The sequence below is a fragment of the Kogia breviceps genome, chromosome 2 (genome assembly GCF_026419965.1).
Source record: "Kogia breviceps isolate mKogBre1 chromosome 2, mKogBre1 haplotype 1, whole genome shotgun sequence".
NCBI classification, from domain to species: domain Eukaryota; kingdom Metazoa; phylum Chordata; class Mammalia; order Artiodactyla; family Physeteridae; genus Kogia; species Kogia breviceps.
In genome coordinates this window covers 42,040,878-42,066,640 of record NC_081311.1, presented here as the reverse complement: position 1 = coordinate 42,066,640, position 25,763 = coordinate 42,040,878, and the positions used below count along the sequence as shown (strand labels likewise).

At 35.0% G+C, this 25,763-nt stretch overlaps 1 protein-coding gene across 5 annotated transcripts in view; it reads left to right on the top strand.

Annotated features, from left to right (window-relative positions):
- The window catches only part of PCDH15 (protocadherin related 15), a 1,516,422-nt gene that overhangs the window by 1,246,634 nt on the left and 244,025 nt on the right, over positions 1 to 25,763 (top strand). For all 5 annotated transcript variants that reach the window (XM_067025124.1, XM_067025121.1, XM_067025122.1 and 2 more), the window contains one exon: positions 21,219 to 21,298. In XM_067025124.1, the coding sequence (XP_066881225.1) occupies positions 21,219 to 21,298 (80 nt within the window). The remainder of the gene's footprint in view (positions 1 to 21,218; positions 21,299 to 25,763) is intronic.

Sequence of the window (25,763 nt, the reverse complement as noted above, 5' to 3'; positions counted from 1 at the left end):
GGAAAATTCATGCTGCCTTGATCTCACTACAGAATTGATCCATTTCCAGAACAGTATGAATGAAATACAAGCCATCCCTCTGCGTTAACAGGTCCTGTAACAGGTGTTAATTTGTTTTTCTGATATCTTTGAAATGTTCTAGAAGTTTTGAGAGTTTTTTCTTCTTTTTTTCCTTTTATTGATGAATATTTCTTGTAAAATAGGATATATTTTTCCCTTGAAGATGATGCAGGAGTTTATGATTCATGAATGTTTTGCAGCCGAATGTGCATGAATCATAAGCCCTGTGCTATAGATTTTGCAGTGTCATTTATATTACGGGGATCATGTTGGATACATTTTCTGGAGATTTGCTCTTCTGTCATCTAAGAAGCTTTTCTTTGAACATTGATGTGTTACTATATAGATTAACACTGGAGATTGTACTGAAAGATGGCTATTTCCCCTTCAATTTCATAATATATGACATTCTATTTAGTAGGTTGCCCTGATTTTGCTAAGTGTGAGGAATGAAAAGCTCATTCATTTTCCCCTATATTTTTATTTCATATAGTAGAAAATACATTTTTTTCATCTTGTACTAGATTTCAGATGGGTCTTTCATCATTAACATTATCTCAAAAGAATAATGTCATAGAAGTTGAAATACTTTGAACACTGATATTGGTCACCTGATTCCAAAGTATAATTTATAGTTTATATGGAGGATAGCATACATAAATAGATAGGAGATAGTTAATATATAGTTTAGAGAGAGAGAGAGAGAGATGTCTCAATGCCAAGCAACCACTTTTTACAAAAATTCAATCTGATTTCTAGTGTAAATTTTTCTCCTTTAAAGCAGATGTTCTGATATGTCTAAGTTTCAAAAAAAAAGTTTGATGTCCTTGACACTATGGTATGTCTATTATCTAGGGATGATTTTTCATCTCTAGGCATTCAAAGCTGCCAAAGTGAGGAAAATGCATTTTTTATGTATTCTCTATTCACATATGTATCTTCTTCTTCCCAAGGCATAACTTAGCCTCGTGTAAATCTTCCATAGACAGCAATATGCTCATAGGCATGAAGCCAGAGAAGTGTCAGAAGGAGAATCCTAGGTCTGATATATTTAAATAGATATTTTCTAAATCATTTTTTTCTTTGATCCTTCCTTGCTTAAGAAATAAATAAACATGATTTTTTAAATTTGAGATTTTGCCCCAGAAGAGATTAGGTTATTACTTAAATTTATATTTTCAGTGGAGTTAGACTTTACTTCTTTCTCTGACTTACACTCTAACAGGAAGTAGGGTACATAGGAAACAGGTAAAAATTATCTTATTTTCTGCTCAAAGAGGACTGGTATCTTATAAAACGTGTTATGGTGCAAGAAATAAAGTCATATTCTCAAGTTCTTTTGAAAGTAATTAAGGACCTAAAATAAATTAATAAGATGAAATAGTTTTTTCTGATATCACTGAGCTTAATTAGAGGTGCTGTGGATGGTGGGACAGGTGGATGCAGGTGATGATCTGTGGTTTGTATTCAGCCTGGAGGCAAAGATCCATGGGCAAGGAGAACAGTTTTATTTTGGCACCTCTCCTGATCCGTATTTTCATCAAACACTTGGATGAAGACTTTTACAGCCTTTCATCACCCCATCGACCAACCTCTTTGCACCTGTATTCCTATGTTTTGTTTTTAATCCTGTAATTAAAACTGAACACTCCTTCTTCCTATCTAAACCGTTTTCTTAACATGCATCCTATATTATTGCTTCTAAAGCCTCTGAAATGAAAGATGCAGTTAAATAAATTATTTAAAAAATGAAAAAAAAAATACAAGTAGCAAAGAATACAGCCTTTTTTTAAAAAATTACATTCAACAGATAGTAAATCACCTGGGCAAATCACTTAAAATTTTTCTAAACTACTCTAAATATTACTCTGGAGAAATTTATTCTACCTTTTCTGTATCATCATAATCCCCAGTAAGCACTTTGCAGAATGACACTGCTCCATGGACCATGCTTTGAATAGGACCGGCTACAGTTTGCAAGGCCCAGTGCAAAAATCAAAACACAGCACCTTTTAAGAGTGTGTCCTTTGTGCTGACCTGAAAGCACTCCACTAGATCATGTCCACGCTGGCCTGCTCAAGGATATTGCTCAAGAATCATCGTTTTACCTCGCTGCATCGTAAGAGTCTCTTACTCTATCTGATCATTTTCACTAACATGAAAATCTGATACAGTATTTCCCAATTAAAGACAAAGAAACAACAAAAAATGTCCTTGATAAACCACTCTAGCCACTTACCCATTTTTGTATTTCCCTTCCCTGCAGAAACTTCTCAAATATGGTATCCATACTTGCCTGGAGAAAGTCGTCATCATTTTCTCTCTATTCTCTCTTGACCCCATTATAATCAGAATTTTAATAACACCAATCCATTGATATGGCTCTTTTTGTGGTCTCAATGCTCATTCCATTTTCAAATCAATTCCTCATCTTACTCTATCCATCAATAAGATGTGATAGAGTTAATAATTCCTCTCTTATTTAAAGACTTATTTATTTGACTTCCAGTACATCAGTCTCTTGGGATTTTTCCCCACCTTCCCTGGCTGCTGTATCCCAGTCAATTTTTTTTTTTTTTTTTTTTTTTTTTTTTTGCGATACGCGGGCCTCTCACTGTCATGGCCTCTCCCGTTGCGGAGCGCAGGCTCAGCGGCCATAGCTCACGGGCCCAGCCGCTCCGCGGCATGTGGGATCCTCCCAGACCAGGACACGAACCCACATCCCCTGCATCGGCAGGCGGACTCGCAACCCCTGCGCCACCAGGGAAGCCCCCCAGTCTATTTTGATGGTTCCTCTTCATTACTCTGACTCTTAAAAGTTGACATGCCTCAGGGCTCAAACTTCTAACCCCTTCTTTTCCTATTTGTAGTCACACCTAAGGTTATCTCATCTGTTCTAACGGGTTTAAATTGTTATATGCTCATAAATTCTAATTCATATCTCCAGCTTAGCTCACTGCTCTAAAACTCTAGACCCATGTCCAACTATAAGATCTATCTATCTATCTATCTATCTATCTATTAGATATTAATTAAGAATCTCTCTTAGGTTGAGTTTCCAGAGAAGTAGACTTTGAGATAAAGATTCAGTTGTAGGATGTTTATTGGTTTGGAATTAACTCCTGTGGAAAGGAGAGGAAGAAAGCAGAATTAAGTTTAGGGAGAAGTTGAGGTTCAATGCAGTCCCAATAAAGACTTCCACTGACCCCCCTGGAAAGCTCTAGAGCTGATATTGTCCTTTATATAAAGGTGGACCTTTTATATACTTGCATTAGTCAGATACAGGTTGCCTCAGAAAGCAACCTGACCTTGGGCAAGGAAGCTCTCTTCAGAAAAGGCGTTGTTAGAAAAGAATATAAAAAAAGAATGTGTGTGTATATATATGTATGTGTGTGTGTATCTATATATCTGAATCCCTTTGCTGTACAGCAGAAATTAACACATTGTAAATCAACTATACTTCAATTAAATAAAAGAAAAAGAAGAAAAGGTATCTCTGAATAGGACCGACAACTGAAGCTTCTTAGTAGGCAACATTTCCAACATATAGGGGAATAATTTCTTTTTTCTTTGAAGGGAGATTTGAGAGGCATATCATACTGTTATCACAGCATCTCAAAATTAATGTATTCTCTACTCAACACCTGGTTCTTCCCCTAATTTCAAGAAAACAACTGGTCCTCTTCCATTTTTCCTTCTCAGTAAATTGCAACCTCAGTTGTCCAAAATCTCACGCCAAAACCCTTCAAGTCATCTCTGACTTTTCTCTTTCTCCATAGCCCTCTCTTATTTCCAGTCAATCCCAAAATATCTCCAGAGTTTCCCTATTTTCACTCTTACCGCTTTCTTCCTGATACTAGCCACCATCAACTTCTGCCTAGATTATTGCAATAGATTTCTACTGGACTTTAATCTCACCCCTCTCTGGTCTATTACTCACACAACAGACAGAGTAATTGTTTGAAAAATTACCTAAAATAGCTTCACTTCTTTGTGAACATCATCCAAAGGATTGCCAAATGATCCAGGATAAAAGATGATGTCCCTGTGACACCTACCTGACCTGATTTCCTACTTCTCATCCTCTCAGCAATTCTATTCCGGTCTCATTGACCTCCTTGCACACTGCCTGACTCCTGCCGCAGGGCCCATTCACTTACTGTTTCCACTGTCTGAAGTTCTCTTTTCCCAGACATTCACATTCTTCCCTTCCTGTATGTTTCCACTTGATTCTCCCTTAGCAAAATGGTCTTACTTGACCACCTTTCAGAAAATAACAATAACCGTCTCACTGTGCTTCGTTTCCACTTTACCCCATTTGCTTTCTCTGCGTGCACTCTTACTTATTTATTATGTCAGTTGTGCCAAATATTATATTAGGTCCACAATGACAGACTCTGTTTTATTCACTGTTGTATCCTCAGTAACTAGAACAGTGCTTAGAATATATACTATGTAACCAATGAAAGTCTGTGGAATGTCAGGTGGATCTGATTTCAAAGAAAGGCTAGGACCAAGGTTTCAGACAAGTGTCATCAGTCTCTGGTAATTTTGCCCCTGTTTGTATTGCTTAACTCTGTGTAGACTTTATTTCCAGGCAGTCTGTAATTAGGGCATAGAGATGATACAAAAAAAATCTTATTCTTTTTTTTTTTTTTTTTTTTTTTTGCGGTATGCGGGCCTCTCACTGTTGTGGCCTCTCCCTTTGTGGAGCACAGGCTCCGGACGCGCAGGCCCAGCGGCCATGGCTCACGGGCTCAGTTGCTCCGCGGCATGTGGGATCTTCCCGGACCAGGGCACGAACCCGTGTCTCCTGCATCGGCAGGTGGATTCTCAACCACTGCGCCACCAGGGAAGCCCCAAAAATCTTATTCTTGATTAAATCTGAAATGAGGACTTGGGGTAATGCAGCCTCAAGATGAGGAAAAGGGGAATAAATGGATAAAGAGTTTTCTGAAAGAAAAGATACTGAAGTAATGAAATGCAATATACATCCCCTAGAAATTCCAAAAACATTAAAACATAATTTTTAAAAAAGCCTGCTTGAATATATTTAGAAATGGAAGGACACATTTCAAAAAGATTCATTTTAGCATTTCCTTCAGAGATTGTTTTTGCTGGTTCCAATAATTTATGCCTTTACGATTGGTTTACTGCTATGCTTTTCTAAACTAAGATGTGAGTGGCAGAGTAATGCAGAATTAACCAGCCCAAGATTTTAGGGCTGCCAAAACTGAGAAACCCTGGCTTAGAGGAATATGGTCACCAAAGCAATAAAGTAGAATATGAGATCTTTATCTTTAATGGAATTTTATGGACAACCATAAAACCATTGAGTGCAGTAATAGAGCCGTGTTTTGGAGAGCTGGGCAAGAGACATTTCAAATTGATCTTTTTTCCCTATTTACAGCTATATTTCTAATCTTTACTCTTACTTCTATCATGTCTTTTCTTAAAGCCATGGAGGACTTTCTAGTTTTCTAGGTAACAGTCAACTGATACTCTTTGGTCTCTTTTAATTGTATTTTATAGAAATGGTGAAGACCTACATTCATCAACAGCTTCTTATAGACAATTTTTAAACGATAGTTTATAACTTTAGTAGAAAGTGATTTTCATTTACTTCGTGCCAGAAGACTCTTGTATGATCCAAAGAAAAGTCTGCAATTTCTAAACCTGCTTGATAAAAAGAGGGGTTTTTTGTTTCTTATTTTTTGTTTTTCTTTTTAATTAACCAGAAGTAAACCATTCTGCTCTTCCTAAGAGTTAAATAAAAATGGACTAATTTGAAATCTGGGCTTGAATGTGGAATACTTGCTGGGGCAACTATTTGAAAGCTACTGGTATTTTAATAGCAGTGATCAGTATTACCTTTAGTAACTTGGCAATAAATGATTCTCTGTGCTGTTTCTTAAATAAACCTCAGTTTATTGCATGCCTTGAAGCTGTTTATTGCTTCATATACTAACAGCTATTGTTGATTAAGGCTTAAGTATGTAAATGCTGTTATTTTCTTGAGATCTTGATAAATAGAAAGAAACAAAAACAGTGTTCCTGAGATATACTCAGTAAACAGCTAATAGGTGTCAGCTTTCTAGGAGAAACAACGGGAGATCCAATTGATGTTGAGAAGTGCCTATGGTGACTCTATGCTTAACTACCAGGAATTGGTTGATTTGGAGCTAAGAAAACAATTTATTTTAGGTTAAAAAAAAAGTATTTGTATTAGAATAGTTACTTAAGAAAACTGAAGAATTCAGTATCTCCTGTTTTAGTGTTTATATTTCACATGGATTCACAAAATCCCATAGCAGTTTTAAAAAGGAAAGAAAAAGTCTTCATTTCTGCAGTCTTCTCCACTTACACACCTGCCTCACTCACACAAAAGAAAAAAAGTTAAAATAAAAATTCCAGATTCAGAAACATCTTTCAGAGATAGAGGCAGAATTATTTAATTATAAAAGTAGGCTTTGCAACAAACTTATTCCCTACAACCTATCCCCAAATAAGAGTAGTTCAACTTTGATTTTGATAAACTAATGGTTAGACAGAGCAGCAAAATTTGATTGCCACTACAATTCTTCTAACTTAGCCAGCATGTGCTGGGTGCTTTTGAATAGAAGTCGCCTTTGTGAATCAAAAAGAAAAGTTCAAAGGTGTGCTAAAAACAGCAAATGGAAATGCCCCAGATGTTTATGCTTCCTTTTCCCTTGTTTAATTTTATTTGTACAATTAATATGTATATATTCATAAATGCAATCATATCCATACATTATTTCTTTTTATGGCAGCTTTCTTTTATATTTTCTATTTTTGCTTTACTTTCCATTCTCTGTCTCCTTTCCCCCAGTTATCTCTCCAGCACTTCCTCATCATAGAAATCATTTTAACTGGCATGTGTTGATATTTTTCCATCATATCATGGTCATATATAATTATATAAAGCACAAATGTGTGTATGCATATGTTTACATATTCACACATAAGCTACATACATAATACACATATGTGTTTTGCCATTGTCATAAATATGTGTATATTTATTTTATGTTAAGTTTTCTTTTAAAATAATATACACTTACAGAAAAATATGTAAGAATCATACAAAAATATTTGAGACTAAGTTACCAGCATGATGTCCTATGACCACCAAACACAACTTCTAATTTCTATAAAAAGCATAGTCCCTTATATATAACCACAACAGAACCATTAAAATCAGGAAGTAACTTTGATACCTTACTACAGTCTAACCCTCTGACTCCATTCAACTTTTGCCAGTTGCCCTAATAATGTCCTTTATAGCAAAATGATCCAATCCAGGATCACAGGTGACCTTTAGTTTCCATGCCTCTTTACTCTCTTTAATCTGAAACAATCCTTCCTTGATGCTTTTGAAGATTGCAGTACACTTATTTTGTACAATTTCCCTCAATTTGGGTTCATTGATGCTTCTACATGACTAGGTTTAAGTTCTGAATTCTTTTGGTAAGAATATCACCGAGAAGAGATGCTGCATCCATCTCACTGAATCCTATAAAAAAATAGTTTACATGTGTCCCATTCCTGGTAATGTTACTTGAAAACTTGATCAAAGTTGCATCTGCCTTAAAGTATGTTGATGACTTACCTTTTTTTTTTTGCGGTACGTGGGCCTCTCACTGCCGCGGTCTCTCCCGCTGCGGAGCACAGGCTCCTGACACGCAGGCTCAGCGGCCATGGCCCACCCACTCCGCCGCTCTGCGGCATGTGGAATCCTCCCGGACAGGGGCACGAACCCGCGTCCCCTGCATTGGCAGGCGGACCCTCAACCACTGCGCCACCAGGGAAGCCCCACCATTGATGTTCTTTAGCTGAATTTTTCCAATTGTTGGCAAATTATGATTTTATAATACCATGATGTCTTCTACATTTATGAGTTGGCATTCTACTATTTACAAAAGCTTTCTTTCCCCCCATTTATTTATTAATTTATTTATTGATATAAATATGAACTCATAGATTTCTGTTTTATTCAAGGAGTATAATCATTACTGTAATTATTCATTTTGGTGCACAAATTATTCCAGAATTAGTCTTGATGAGCCCATTTAAGCAGGCTCTTGTGTTCTTTTAACATATCCACATCATTCTTTGAGCACTTAGCTATTTTCTAGCACAGCAAGATGTTCCAGACTCATTTTATACTTTTCTTATACCAGTACGGGATTTAACCATTTCTCTAAAAAGCTCTGGTTCCTTTAAGTGGGAAATAGCATTTAGAAACTTAGTACTGGGTGCACAGAATATTCTATGAGTTGTTATTGGATATCTCTGCTTCCAGGCCCCACTCAATGGACAGAGCAAGGCAATATATGTATATATATATAAGACTGCATGTACGTATATGCTCAAAAATATATATACACGAATGTGTATATATATATAATATATATATGTATGCATACACAAGTATGTGTGATATATGCACCATACTCATTTGCATCTATGTTAATTTTATATTTACTATATGTGTATATACATACATATACATATATACATGTTTTATATATAATATTATGTATTATAAATATATATCCATTAGTTCACACTAATAACTCTCTGAAAATGGGAAGCCTGGCTCTTATTACCTTCAGTACATTACTTACTGAATGTAATCAGTCTCCTGTTTCTGACCCTCATTCTGATGCTCTCCTCACCCTTTCACCTTCTGACATCACCTGCCTGCTATCCCTCTCCTTAAAACAATTCTCATCCTGCTTGGATTCTGAAATCCTGTACAGAGCCATGCAAACACCCTCCTTCCTGAGTTCAAGCTTCAACACTTCACACCATCACTTCACAAGACCTGCAGCTACCACAATCCACTGAACTGTTGCCTTCTTCATTCCACTTATGTTGACATCCCACTGTAGACTGATGTCCCACTGTGTCCTTCTTGTGCTTAGAGCACCATAACCCTACAACACAGTCCCCCACAACAGGCCATGCAAATGCTCTAATAACCCTCTTTGGGTTTTGCAACCACACCAGGGCACCACTCCCACACTGACCCTCTCACAGAAGCACTGCTAATTTCCCTTGGGCTCTGACATCCCATTCCAGCTGTTTGAATGCCTTCCTTTGCCCCACTTGGGTGTGCCCCAAGCCTATACCAGGCTGCTGTGACAACCCTTTAACAAGAAATGTTCCCTTTGTTTTATTTAACTTCCAACGCCCCACTCAATCTCTGACTCCCCATGTCGGTCACTGCCAACGATGTTTTGTTGTTCTCAGGTGACAGCTTTTCTACTTGCCTTGTTAAATTTATTCCTAAGTATTTTATTTTATTTTTAATTTTATTAAGTAGAATTTTTCCCTTAATTTCATTGCCGATTGTTCATCATTGGTGTATAGAAATACTGTGGATTTTTTTTATTGTTCTTGTATCCTACATCCTTACTGAACTCATTTATTAGTCTAATAGTTGTTTTAGTGGATTCTATAGGATTATCTATTTAAAAGATCCTGTCATCTGCAAATGGAGGTAGTTGTAGTTCTTCCTTTATAGATGACTTTTATTTCTTTTTCTCGCCTAATTACTCTAGCTAGTACTTTCAGTACATTGTTATATAAACTTTTGAGTAGAAATCTTCGTCTTATTACTGATTGTAGGAGGAAAGCTTTTAGTCTTTCAACATTGATGCTAGTTGGTGGTTTTCCGTAGTTGTCCTTTATCAGATTGAGGAAGTTCCCATATATCCCTAGTTTAAGTGTTTTTATCACAAAAAAGTATTGGATTTTGTCATTCTTTCTCTGATTCTTCTGATATGATAATTTTTTCTTTATTTTATCTCTGTATTACATTAATTGGTTTTATTGTGTTGAAACAACTTTGTATACCTGTGATAAATCCTATTTGGCCGTTGTGTATAATCATTTTTATGTATTGCTGAATTTGAATTGCTAGTATTTTGTTAACAGTTTTTACTTCTGTTTTCATCAGCTACACTGATCTGTGGCATTCTTTTCTTTGGGTACCTCTGTTTGGTTTTGGTATCAGGGTAATATAAACTTTATATAATTAGTTAGAAAGTGTTTCCTCTGTTATATTTTGGAAGAGATTGTGAAGATTATGTGACTTCCTTAGATGATTGGTAGAATTTACTAATAAAGTCAGTTGGGCCTGGTCTTTTCTTTATGGGAAGTGTCTTTTTTAAAAAATTACTAATCCAATCTTTTTCCTTGTTTTTCGGTGTATTCAGATTTCCTTTATCATCTTGAATCAGTTTTAGTAATTGTGTATTTCTAGGAGTTTGTTCATTTCATCTAAGTTATTTAATATTCTGGTAAAATTTTTCATAGCATTCCCTTATAATCTGTTTTATTGCTCTAAAGTCAGTAGTGATGCACCCTCTTCCATTAATGTTATTAGTAATTTGAGTCTTCTTTTTTCTTAATCAATCTGACTAGAGGCTTGTCAATTTTGATCTTTTTAAAATACCAACTTTTGATTTCATTAATTTTTTTCTGTCATTTTCCTATTTTTATTTCATTAACTGCCACTCTAGTTTTTATTATTTCTTGTCCTCTGCTTGCCTTAGTTTTATTTTGCTCTCTTTTTTCACTGTCTTAAGATTAAAAGTTATTGATTTGAGAACTTTTCCCTTTTTAGATACAGATGTTTATAACTCTAACATTTTCTCTAAGAACTGCCTTATAGTATTGCTTAAGTTTTAGTGTGGTTGTCTCTTTTTTTCCCCATTCATTTAGAAATGTTTTCTAATTTTCTTTGTATTTTCTATTTTACCCACTGGATATTTAGGAGTCCCTTATTTGATTTTCTCATATTTGTGAATTTTGAAATTTTCTTTGTATTATTGATTTCTAATTTCATTCCATTGTGGACAGAAAGAAATGTCAGGCTTCTCAGATGCTGAGCTTCTGCAACATGGAGCTGGAGTTGGCCAGTATCTCAAGGGCAGACACCATAATCTTAGGCTGGATCTCTGGGGGAGAAGGAGTCCTAGGATCCTGGCTGCACCTCTAAGAAGTAGAGCTCCCATGATGCGGTGCTGGCTGGGGGTTGCAAGGAAACAGCTTATTGCTCAAATGCCACACAGACTTGTCTTTCTTACTGAGATTTAATAGATTTTCTTAAAGCACTGTTTCTCCAGATACTGTATACTTTTAGAACAATTTACAGAAACTTTAATTTTTACAACTATTTTTTTTTAGTAGTTAGAGTTTTCTTAGTGGAATAGGGACCACAGAGCTCCTCATTCTGTCATTCTAGAAATGTCACCATTGTGTACTCCATTCTCACTCATTTTTTAATGAAAATATCAACTGTAGAAATATATTAAGAGGATAATCTTGACAATATATTTATGGGTTTAGAATAATGCATATTAGATATTGTTTTTCATGAATCATGGATTCCACTGAATTTGTCCTTTTTGCAATATTGTAGATGACAAATTTTGTAGGTAAGACGATGAAAAAAAAATGAATCTTCAGGTAGTTAGGGAGAAATTTTGTTTTACCTGTTTGCTGATATGATAACATATCATGTGTCCTACATTGTCAAGTCATCCATAAGAATGAATCCTACTGATACCTGAAGGGTATTCTCTTTGAAAAACAATACTTTACAGATTTTTTTCTAAATTGTATTATGTATTTTTCATCTTTCTAAATATTAACATCAATAGTAAGTATTTATTAAGTACATGCTACGCACTAAGCTACATTCTAGATGTGGGCTCTTTCATTTAGTCATCACAGCAACCCTGAGTTAGATGCCATTTTATTTCAATATCATACATGGAGTCACTGAGACATAAACAGGTTTAGTGACTTGACCAAAATTATGTAGCTAATAAGTGATAGATTTCATTCCTAATTTTTTCTACTCCAAATCCCAAGATCTTAGCTATAACTTAAATTAATTCCTTAAGCAATACTTTTTATTGAATAGAATTCTCGAATTTTCTAAACATCTTATTGCTTCATTTGATTCTACATCAACTATATAGATTATATATTTCAAGTGTTATTTATTCCTATTATATTTTATGGTTGCGAATATAGGTCCAATGACACACCCCAGTTCAGGTAGTTAAAAGTGAGATAATTAGAACTAGACCCCTAATCTTGTGATTACTGGCTCTGGTTTATTTTTACAAGTGTATGCTTAACCAAAGTATACTAAACATTATTTAACTCTCAGTATTTATGTCATAAATGATAAGAATTTTCTCAAAGGTGGGGACTGTATTGAATAACTTATCCCTGATTCCTAGAATTAAATATTTTGTTTATATTAGTTGCCCAAAACATTTTTTTTTGGCTTATTGAACTCAGGATACTGCAGATAGTTCCTAAATTAGATTCCATATTTATATCAACAGATGGTACTGTGATATTTGAGGCTTAATTAACAATTGACCTCTGACCCCATGCTAATTTATCATATCTTTTTTAAGGTAGATTTTTCTGCTTGTTCCCCTCAGTGCTGTCACACCATTAGCTATATGCTTACTTCATTCAATTTGCCTGGGTCTGTTAACAATATTATTTTGAAAATAAATCTGGTTTTAATGTACTGAAGTCTGGGAAAACTAGCTAGTTAGAATTGTACATAGGTTCTGAGGTTGGACTTGAGAAACCCTGGCACTAAAGTGCAAAAGTTTAAGTGTAGGATTTGTAGGTCTCTGGACCTTTATAAGCCTGAAAAAGACAACAACAACAACAAAAGCACTTCAATTTATTTAAAACTGAACAATAGCCACCTTATAGAAAGATATATTTTAGCTTTTAAAATGTTGTTTCTGAATTGTATCTATTCAGTGTATTACCAAGTGTTGAATGTTGTAAACTGGCCAGAGCCAAATGTCTTTATACACTAATTAGATTGTTCTTGACTATTATTAACTAGCTACCAATAGGTGGTGGTAAAATATGATTAGTGTTCTCTGTCACAACTTTGCTACTGCTTAGAAAAGTATGTCTCAGGCCAAATACTACTACACATGTACATTCTTTTAGCAAGTAAGATTTTCATGTATCTGAAAACATCTTACAATTAAGTTCACTTTAGGAAAACGGAGCAGTATTTTAGCAACAGAACTCAATTAATATTTAATTACTATCAGGCAATAAGAAACTCTGAATCATTAGGTGGAACTCATGGAATCAACTTTTGGGTTCTGTTCCAAAAGACAGAGGACTCCTTGGGTCCTTACACTTTGTTCATACAATCCACATTATCCTTAACTTCTCATTTCAGCCCTTATTATTCATGTGGAACATTTATTAATGTAATAAGGAAATCTTCTGGTGTTTAGAGGTAAAGATATGTGAAATACTAGTTGGCTCTAATGAAATGTTCACTAATACCCCTTTGGAATATGTTTTGACATAAGGCATTTATTCTTAAGATGTATAATAAAAGTAACATGCACACACACACATTCACATACACACACACACACACACATACACCTCTCTTTTCTGTCTTGAGTTTGGAAGAAATTGAGAGAGCCAGACACAGAGTGTGTAAGATGGATATGAAAGCAAGATATTTTTTCTAACTGTAAATATAGTCGAGTGAAGTATAAGACAAAACTGGGCACTACACTTCCTACTTCCTTCATTGCACTAAATTTATCCTCCCAGACACAGGAAGTGCAAAGGTGGGCCCACACTGTTAAGTACTAAAGCATATCAGTAACAAAGCAGAAAGCATATCTGACTTCATGGAGCTTACATTCTAGTAGCAGAAGAAAATTCACAAAATACATAAGTGAGTTATATAGAATTTTAGAAGGTGATAGTGCTATAAGGAAGAATACAGGAGGGAAAGTGGTGAGGGAGTACATGGGGGATCGCAATTTGATCAGTGATAATTTCACTGACGTGACATTAGAAGAAGGTGAGAGAGGTTGAACCACCTGGTTATCTGGGGAAGAGTATTTCAGGTACAAGTACAAAGACCCTGAAGTTCAGGCCTGCCTGGCGTGCTTGAGGAAGAGCAAAGATACTAGTGGGACTGGAATAAAGTAAGTGAGAAGGAAAATTGTAGAAATGAAACCATCAGGTAATGGGGAAGGTGTGGAGATAACTACTCTGAGTGAAATCAAGTACTAATGGCAGACTTTGAGTAGAGCAATGTCAAGAATACACTTAAAATTTTAAAGGAACATTCTAGATTCTCTATCAAGAATAGTCTGTGGTGCAGGCATATAAGAAATTAGTTTAAATTTTATTTCAGTAGTCCAGACTAGGCTTGGAGTGATATTTCTGGAAATGGTGAGAAGAGGTTTCAACCTTGTTGTATTTTGCAGGTAGAAACTACAGGATTCACTGATGATTGGATGTGGAAGGAAGACATAAGTTAACAAGGCTACTAATATATGGCTTGAGCAGCTAGAGAGATTGATTTTCCATTAACCAGAATAAAAAAAAAATGTCAAAGGAGTAATTCAGTTTGGGACACGTTAAATTTGAAATGTCTTTTGACATGTAGTTGAAGCTATTGAGTAGAGAGTTGGGTATGATTTTAGGGAAGAGATATGGACTAAAAATATACATTTGAAGTCTTGAGCTTTTTAAATACTGTGTAAAACTTTGAGATTGGATGAGATGCTTAAGGGAGTGAATGTAAAAGACATCCAAAAACTAATTTTGCTGAGGAGAAGAGGACCAGGAATGGAGACCCAGAGGAATGTGTGTCCTGGAAACTAAGGGTAGAAATTGTATCAGGGAGAAGGCAGAGATCAGTTGTGTCTGATCTAATGTCTATGCTACTGATAGGTCCAATGAAAAATAACCCAACAAAGCTAAGAAACAAGCAAAAACAAGGATTGTGAATTGACCAGTGGTTTTACTAATGAGGAATTTATTGGTGATGTTGAAAAGAGCAGTTTCAGTGCAGTAGTTGTGGGAGGTTTAGAAATATGATTGAAATGGTTTTAGAGAGGATAAGAAGAGAACAATTAGAAAAAGTAGAATGCAAAACTCTTTCCTCATATCTTGCCCTAGATGGGCGATCAGACAGTACATTATCAGTAATAGGAGGAAAGACGTAGTGTATAGTTACAGGATTGTATATATATATATACATATATATATATATAAAATTAGGAGCGTTTGCAGAAAATTGCTTCAGTTTTCTCAGTGAAACAGTAGTCAGGGTCACCAGCTGAGAATAAAGATGGGGTAGGATAAACTGGAGACCTGAGGAGAAAGTGTTAATAATCATAATCATATAGGAAGAGAGAAAGTGAATGAAGTAGCAAAATAGAGTATAATAAATGGACAGGGTGAAAGGTCTTAAGGGATGCTCATGTAATACAGTGACATTCTAGATTAGCTGCATTTTTAAGTTTCAGATGTGCTATCTTTGCTTATTATTTACTTTTTAAAAAAAAAATTGAATAAACTGACTTTTTTACATAAATGAACTAATCTCACAAAGGAAATTTTATATCAGAATCATAAATGACAAAACACTACTTGACATAAAAATGTAAAGATTAAGTCATATTGAAATATATTCATAAACATTATTACTTTGTTAAAAGACCAGTAATTTAATCCTAGGAGTGGACACACATTTTTGGAAAAACTGCTGTCCTGAATTGAAAGCTTCAGTTCCTGCTCTCAAGCAGTTTAATAACATAAATCAGAACTTGTTTGCCTAAGTGAGAAAAGAAAAGACCATCTAAATATGTTCATTTTATCTATTTTAGAATCCCTATGGGCAAGTACTTTGTCTTAACATCCTGTGAAATGTGTAGAATCATTCTGTGTGCATAAAGTGCACTCTACCAGGTGGTATTTGATGGTTGTGTTCATCTTTAACATGAACAGAATATTAGTTTAGAACAGATTTGTTTTCTTTTTCAAAATTCCTATTTTCCAGTCTCTAAGCACACTGCTTATTTAGATAAAGCCTTTGGGGTTCCTGTTGGTGCTTCTGAAAAATGGGTGACTTGAATTTAGATGCAGTGGGTAATCTGCTTGAGCAGCCTAGAAGGAAGAGTTGCTTCAATCTTTAAAGATACTCTTTGTCGAGCAAAAATAAAGGAAAAGCTTGCTTTATTTTAGTTCAGATGCTGTAAACATGTATTAGCAAACCGATGACTCAATTGCATTACTTGCTAGCTATCCGAAGTGAGCGTCATTCAATCATTTAACCTGAGGTTAAATAACTCAGGTTGTTTACCTGAGGCCAAGAAAAACCTGAGCAAGTCTTCCAGGTGCTTGCTCTTCCTCAAACTCATTAGGCATGTGTATCCACCTCAGGACCTTTTAAGTTGCTCTGCCCTCCACCTGGAGGGCCCTTCCCCACATGACTTGCTCTCTCACCTTTTACAAATGTTTGCCAATTTTTTTTTAACATCTTTATTGGAGTATAATTGCTTTACAATGTTGTGTTAGTTTCTGCTTTATAACAAAGTGAATCAGCTGTACATATACATATATCCCCATATCCCCTCCCTCTTGTGTCTCTCTCCCACCCTCCTTATCCCACCCCTCTAGGTGGTCACAAAGCACCTAGCTGATCTCCCTGTGCTATGCAGCTGCTTCCCACTAGCTATCTATTTTACATTTGGTAGTGTATATATGTCCATGCTACTCTCGTAGCAGCTTACCCTTCACCCTCTCTGTGTCAAGTCCATTCTCTATGTCTATGTCTTTATTCTTGTCCTGCCAAATTTTTACGTTTTTCTGATAGCTTTCCTGATAACCTCTTTGTAAGTGCAAACTCCCACCCTGCCCTCCCATATGTCCTTCCTGAATTATTTTATATTTTTGTAGCACTTATATGGATCTGAAAACCGTATTATATAATTATATGTTAATTATATATAATTACATATATAAATTATATATAACTATAATATATATTCTATATAAATAATTATATATAATATATTGTATATAAATACCTATAAATTAATTAATTATTTTATTTTTTCTCTGTCTCCCACACTACAATGTAAACTGTACAAAGGAAATATTTTTATCTGTGTTGTTCTCTGCTGAAGTCCCAGTGCTTAACACAGTGTAGATATTCAATAAATATTTGTTGAATTAATAAGTGAATATTGTTGTTAATATTGAAGTTAGGTGTCTTGCCTGAAAGATAATAGTATAACCAGGTCTGGAACCCAGGTGCTTGGCTCCAGAGCCTACCCAGTAAGCTCTATGATAAGCCCAGGGAAGATGGATGACTACTGTTACACTTCTCTCAGATCTTGAATAAAGGGCTCATATCAGAATTGACTGATTAAAAATAAAGGCATAAGAAATGTTTTTGTACTAAGGCTGAGTAATTCCTGTCTGTTATACTATGGAAAATATTAACTAATTGTAGACTCTCCTTTTTAAAGATGAAACAGTCACTATTATCTCTAGATTTAAAACAAGATGTATCTTCCAATTAATTATACAGAACTCTAATTGGAATGGTGACAGAGAGAGCAATAGAAATGAAGTCTTCTGCATTTCCCTTTTGACTATAAGGTTATTGCAAGGCTTAAAAGAGATAAGGCATGCAAATATAATGTCTGACATCTAATAAGCAGTCAGAAAATTTTAACTTAAGGATTCACTATTCTATATCATATGTAAATCTCTGCCCATCATGTAGAGAAGGCTGGCTAGACTCATATATAGAAAAAAAACTATTTTAAAAATGTTTTTAGAAATATATTTTAGGTCACACATATGCACATTATCAAATCTTAATACTCCAAGAATTATTGTTTCTGCTGATTTTTCCAATTATTATGCATTATTTCTCCCTTTTGATGTTGGTACATAGAGATACATGGTATTTAAACAAGTAGTAACAACATGTAATGGATAGATTTCAGAACTCTGATCTAGACAGCACCATTCCCCCTTGTTCAGTTGACCAAGAAATTATGAATCCTCCCTAATTACTACACTGTTTGCCACAGATCCTGAAACAACAACAAAGGATTGGCTAAGAGAATAAAAAGAAGAAAACAATCAAATAGGATTATCTTCTAAATCCTGGGTCTCCAAAGTTTCCAGTAAGGGCACAACCTCACATATGAATGAAATAGGCAAATTATTGGCTCTAACAATCCTTAAAAGTTTGAGGTATTTAAATGGTCAAACAAAACTGAAGAAATATTCCACAGTACCTCAGGGATTGAAAGTAATTAATTGGGCTGAAAAAAACATTGGGATTCCTCTAGGAATTCCTCTCTATTGTTATTTTAGTAACAACAAAATAATGACTTGTATAAACAAAGTAACAGCATTCACAGTGCTCTCATTCCATGAAAATAATAGTAAATATTAGAGTAGATCTGATACATTAGAAGAAAGGTTTAACATTAATCTGGATTTAAAGTTGTTTACACAAAGTTATCTTGCTTCAGAATCTATTTCTTCTGGCTTTTATGAAAACACAAGACAATACATTTTCTCTCAAAAACAACAACAACAATAACCACATACCAAAAACAAACAAAAAGGAATTGATAATATCTATAACATATGACATTAAAATGACTGATTGAAAGAGGAAAACAGAAAACATTTAGTGTGAACTTTTTAGTGATAAAATGTAGTCTCCGGATACAGCATAATTCTGTGTTTCTCCAGGAAGTTAACTGAGTATCATTATTTGTAGTTCCATTTTATCTTTCTTATTAATACTTGTCTGGAAAAGGACAAAAAACAAGGGGAAAATATCAACCATGTACTGTTAATCCCATTGACTGTGTGTAGGTGTTTAATTATTTTGTTTCTTACTCTCTGCCCTTGCACTTACATTATAATTAATTTAATGAAATTTAAAATTTTAGATTTAGATTTAATTGGAATGTTTCAAAGGTATTATCATAAGTAGTTTATTATTTCATTGTATTTTACTATTTTATTCCATTTTGTGTGTGCGTATGTAATAATGCATAATAATGCCATAGCCTTACTAAAAACTAAAATAAAATCTTGGCCAGGGAAAAATGGTCACTTTGCTTAGTTAAAAATGGGCTGGGGCTTCCCCGGCGGCGCAGTGGTTGAGAGTCCGCCTGCCGATGCAGGCGGGTTCGTGCCCCGGTCCGGGAAGATCCCACATGCCGCGGAGCGGCTGGGCCCGTGAGCCATGGCTGCTGAGCCTGCGCGTCCGGAGCCTGTGCTCTGCAACGGGAGAGGCCACAATAGTGAGAGGCCCACGTACCGCAAAAAAAAAAAAAAAAAAAAAAAAAAAAAAAAAAAAGGGCTGCGGTGAAGGTGCAAAGGAGAAAGCAGGAGCACTAGTCAGATGGTTATTACATAATCCATGAGGGAGATGGTATTTGGAGTTCAGAGACAGCCAGATAACTTCAGATATTCTAAATATAGACCCAATGGAATTTGCCAATGGATTACACTGGGGAGTAAGAATGTTCAGTTAAGGTCAAGCAAGTAGAAGCATGTAGTTTCTGCTATTTACTGAGATAATGAATACTGAAAGCAGCAGGTTGTTGTCTTCTTGAGCAGTGGGAGAGTAGCAGAGAGAGATCAGGATTGGGGAGTTTTAACATTTTAAATTGGGGGTGTTTATAATTCATCTAATTAGGGATCAAACAGGTAGTTGGATATAGGTCTGAAATTCAGAGGACAGGGCTGGTTTAGAGATACGAGAGTCTTCAACATAGAAAGAGTTTTAAAGCTCTGCAGTTGGATGAGGTGACAAAGTAAGTGAAGTCCAAGAACAAACCTTTGGAGCATCCTATGTAAATATGTCTTATAGATGAGGGAAAATCAGCCAAGGAAAAGAGGTAGTAGCTGATAAGGTAGAATTAAAAGCAGGAGAATATGATGTTATGGAAGCCATGTGAAGGAAGTGTTTTATGGAGGAGACACTTTTAACTAATCCTACAAAGCTTCTACAAAACCTGGCATTTAATAAATATTACGTTATTATTCAGTTGTCTCTGGACTTTGGAGTTTATGTGGTCCAAGAGAGGTTTCTGGCCACCCATCCACTGTGGTAGCTGATAGGGCTGTCCCATGACCAGGGCTCTGAAATCCATGTCAAAACCATCTAATCTACCTGCAGAAACAGTGCTCCCTGTTGGTCTGGACATGGGATTTCATAATCAGCCTCTTGTGGCTGGGACGGTTATTGTCCAGTGTTTGAAAAGACCCAACATAACTACCACTTTTGTAGGTCCTGCCAACTTCAGGGAAGTGCCTGCCAGTCAGAGAGGTTGGTATCTCTGCCAGCTGAGTAACTTATAAATAAACAATATCTCCCCTCCCCCTGAGGTCATGCTTAGGCAGATCCCTCACCCATCCCTTTTATATCATCCAGATTTCTTTCTTCACCCAAGTCTTCCGTGTGGGGACTTAATGGATAATTGATAAGGAAATTATTGGATATGTTAGATGGTAAAATCCCAGACTCCAGTGCCACAATATAGAGTGTGTACCTTTATTTTGGGTAAGAGAAACTCAGAATTCAAAGTCAGAAGCTGTAGATTTTTTCTACTATGACTTGAGTGAAGAAGGGAAAAAAAGGTTAATATTTACTGAAACTTACAATATGCCAGATTTAGTCTATGTGTTTTAATATAGATTATTTCACTTAAACCTCTCAACATCTATTAACTTTTGTATTGTCATAGTTCTCATTTTACAAATGAAGAAATTAAGAAACAATCACACAATTAGTAAATGGAGCCCAATTTTTTATTCAGGCTCTCTGACTCCAGATTCAGAATTCTTAACCATAAAGCTTTGCAGACAATATATTCTGAGCAGAAAAAGAAAAACTAGTGCATTAAATAATTTCTTGACACTGTAAACATTTATGTAGATTCCAACACATTTGTTTGAATTATTCATATAAAATTAAATAAGTAAACCATAGGAAAATCATTACTGTATTTCCCTACCAGATAAGATTATGTATACATTCAGGAGATATTATTATTATTCATTGTTACAACTTTCAGATGACATAAAATGGCAGAAATGCTGGGATCAGATATGAAATTCTTTATTTTACATCTAGCCATTTGCCCATGTTTTAATCTTTATATTTTAAGGTATCATGGATCTTCTGTGCTATTAGTTTCAAATCACTGTACTGAATAGAAGACATATCAATTACTTGATAATTAAAGTATGTTTTCTCTCTGAAGGCAACTGATCGAGAGGGAGATCCAATAACATATGCCATTGAGAATGGAGATCCACAGCGAGTTTTTAATCTTTCAGAAACGTAAGTTAAAAATAATTTCTAAATTTATTTTTCTTTTTAAAATGTTAAGCAGTGTACTGGTAGCAAGAGGAAAAACTTCTAATCAGAGACTTTCAGCTGTTCGTAGTTTTATTTTCCTTTTTTTTTTTTTTTCTACGAGTGTTAATGAGAGCTGCGGGGGATAATTCTGAATCCAGAAATCATACCGAGGAGACTGTTTATTTATTTTTAAAATTTTTACTAGGTAAAATCCACTGAGGTGGAAACAGTTCATTTGCAGGTATAACCTGGGATTAATTAGATCCCTTTGAAATTGTCAGCTACTCATAATAACAAGGATATTTCTACGAAGAGTAACTTGGCACTAAATTGTTCAAAGGGAATTTTGTAAGATAAAGTGTAATTCAGATGTATTTAAGGTGCCACCAAAGTCCATCCTTCAATTTTTGAGTAATATAGGTATACTCTAAAAAAGCTAAGATAAAAATATTTCATGCCCATTCTAAGCCCCTTTGAGTTCTATGTCCATGTCATTCTACTCACCTCTCTGAACATATCAGAGATAATGTCAGTCATAACTATTGAGGAAACTGACAGCAGGCATTAAAGAAGGCATTGACGTTAACTTTGTTCCTCTTCTTCAACAGCAAAGTAGCTGCTCTGTTGTTACGTGTGGCTGGTTGTCAAAGAGATGTTCTTGCTATCTCTCTGTTTTCTGTGTGGTCCTGAGCGGTTTTACTCCCTGAAAGGATGGAAATCTAAATGTAGCCCATGAGTATTAAGTGAAAAATTTGACAAATTAACCAGGCCCTGCTTCAGTCTCAGGAACGTGTGGTACACAATGCCAAATCAAGAGAACTCTGTGTGGTCACTTGATCTTGTAAGAAAAAAAAAAACACCTGCAACTTTGCATTGACGAGGATGGTACAACCATGAGTTTGTATGTCTGGATACAATATTGCCCAGATTTTTAGATTTCACAGATGAATAAACTTCCATTTAAAAAATGGAGAGAGTTACTATTTTGAATTTTCCCCCATAGGTACATACTAATCATAAGTAATTATAATTTACAGTCATTCTTAAAGAAAGAAAACTTTGTAAAAGGGACACTTTAACAGTTATCAGGGCTGTGGGGTACTGGTATAAGAATAGATGTCTGGATTACTAGGATAAACTTAAGAATCCAAAAATAACCCCTAATATTTATGGTCCATTGATTTCCAAAAAAAAGGAGGGGGCAAGACAATCTAATTAGGAAAGAATAATCTTTTCAATAAATGAAGCTGGGACAGCATGCAAAGGAATGAAGTTGGGTCTTTACCTCACACCATCTGTAAAAATTAACTCAAAGTGAATCACAGGCCTAAATATAAGAGATTAAACTATATAATGTAGAAGAAAATACAGATGTAAATCATGATTTGGGTTAGGCAGTGATTTCTTAGATATGATACAAAAAGCAAAAGTGTTTAAGAAAAAGACTAATAAGTTGCACCTCATCAAAATTTGAAAAAATGTGATTCAAATGGCACCATCAAGAAAGTGAAAGACAACCCCACAGACTGAAAGAAAATATTTGAAATATATGAAGAATATGTAAAGAACTAGTATATCTCAAAAATAAGCATATAAATAATCTAAGTAAAAATGAACAAGAATTTAAATAGACATTTCTTCGAAGATATATGCATGGCCAATAAGTATGTGGAAATATGCTCATAATCACTAGTCATTAGGGAAACCAAATTACAATCATGAAATACCACTTCACATCCTCTTATAATAGCTATAATGAAAAACAAAGGAAATAGCATACATGGGTGAAGATGTGGAAATATCAGAATTCTCATATATTTCTGGTGGGAATGTAAAATGTACACTCTAGAAAACTATTTCTTATTTCCTCTAAATGTTAAACATAGAGTTACCATATAACTCAGCAATTCTACTCGTGTCTATTCAAGAAAATGAAAACGTTATGTCCACGTAAAAAGTTGCACAGAAATGTTTATAAAAGAATTATTTACAATGGCAAAATGTGGAAAACAACCCAAATGTCTGTCTACAGATGAAATGAATTAACAAAATGTGTATCCATACAGTGGAATATTATTCAGCAATAAAGGAGAATTACATACTGAAACATGCATGAACCTTGAAAACATGCTAAATGAAAGAAGTCATTCACAAAAGACCACATTTGGTATGATCCCATTTGTATTAAATGTCCAGAATAGGCCAATCTATAGAGACAGAAAGTAGACTACTGGTTGCCTGAGGCTGGCGGCTGACAGAGAATAGGGAATGACTGCTAATGGGTACAGTGGTGAAAATATTCTAAAATTGATTGTGGTGATGGTTGAACTACTCTGCAAATATGCTAAAATTTATTGAATTGTACACTTTAAATGGGTGAATTCAATGATATGTGAATTATATGTTAACAAAACTGATAAAAATAAGAAAACAATGAAGTTTTCACAGCCCTGGTCTTACTTTCTCTGTTAAAGATTTCCATTCCTGTGTTTCTCTGTTTTTCTCTTGATGCATAAGGATTTTAAAACTGCTGGTTGTAAAATCTAATGAGCTACCAGTTTTATCAAAGACATTCTCACTTGTGCTGCTACCCTAGCAAGTGTTTGTCTACTACTCTCTAATTTATGCTTTTGAAACCAAACAGACACCCCTAGTTGGTTACCGAGGTTCTTTAAAGTGTGAAAGATGTCAATGCAGCATGCTCTTTGTCTGAATTGACCTAAACAGACAGAAATATCCTTAAATGCAAACTTCTTCTGGGCAGCTAGAGTAGGGCAGGACTCTGTGATGATTATATGGTCTCTGTTGATGATCATTCAGGGTCCAGTACACTGCACTCATTGCCTTTTATCTTATGGTAATTTTATTTCAGCCACTTCACTGCTGTTGTTCCCATTGATAATTATAGGCTAGCTTAGAACCTTAGCAATATATTTCATCACATTTGAAATGGGGGAAAAATTGATATTTTAATCCCTTCCCTCTTTGAAACTTTGAGATAGTTGTGCAAATTTACATCACCTCTTCTATGTAAGTTTTAAGGATTTGAATAATTCAGATGCTCTCTCAAAAAATAATAGAAAATAAATCATGTTCTGTCTTATCAGATGCTTCAATTCATCTAAATAGTGATTTTGGTTACATTTTCCTTCTTTTTTATTTCTTTCCGGACCGGGGCACGAACCCATGTCCCCTGCATTGGCAGGCGGACTCTCAACCACTGCGCCACCAGGGAAGCCCCGTTTTGCTTCTTAAAACAACAAAAAAAGTACTTGCTCATTGTTTACAGTAAATATTATTTTATGCTATAATGCCAATTATAATCATTACGATACTATTACCTTACCCTTCTTTCCATTGAAATACAAATATACCAAAATGTTTTTATAATTCTTTAAAAAATATTAGTTGTAATGAATATTCATTTCAATGCTAGTGTGGATTTACCAAGTGTTGAATTGTTATATGCATTTTTCTTTCAGTGTCATAGCTTTATTTTTTTTTAACATCTTTATTGGAGTATAATTTCTTTACGATGTTGTGTTAGTTTCTGCTTTATAACAAAGTGAATCAGCTATATGTGTATATATATCCCCATATCAACTCCCTCTTGCGTCTCCTTCCCACCCTCTGTATTCCACCCCTCTAGGTGGTCACAAAGCACCTAGCTGATCTCCCTGTGCTATGCAGCTGCTTCCCACTAGCTATCTATTTTACATTTGGGAGTGTATATATGTCCATGCTACTCTCTTACCTCTTCCCAGCTTACCCTTCCCCCTCCCCACATCCTCAAGTCCATTCTTCATGTCTGCGTCTTTATTCCTGTTCTGCCCCTAGGTTCATCAGACTCTTTTTTTTTTTTCTTTGATTCCATATATATGTGTTAGCATACGTATTTGTTTTTCTCTTTCTGTTCACACTGTATGACATTTTAATTAATTGGATTAGTCATATGGCCAGGAAAGAAACTTATTCTTTAAAGAAAAATGCTTGTTCCTTAAAGATCACAATCATTCATTATGTAAATCAGTTAATGTTGTGTATTAAATGGCCAGATCTTTATGGTTCTGTAGTGTAATGCATTATTTTAATAACTTTTTATGTCTGTGCTAATAGTTGCATATGATTCAGCAAATATTTATTCAGCAAACATTCATTTATAAGTAAATATTTAAGCAAGATGTAAAGAAACTTCCTCTGCAAGTATTACGGCAAAATATTTGTTATTTATTGCAGGAAATTGAGGAATTCTTATTGATGTCATCATTGTAGCATAAGGCATGTGCAAAAGAACCTCAGAGTTATTTCTGCCCCTTGTTAGAACTTTATTTGAAAATTTTATGTCTTCACTGGCATTTTCATTTCTATGTGACTAAATTAATTTTGACACTAAATTTAAAGCTTATGGTTTTCATATCAATTTGAACTACACTGAAGATTCACATGT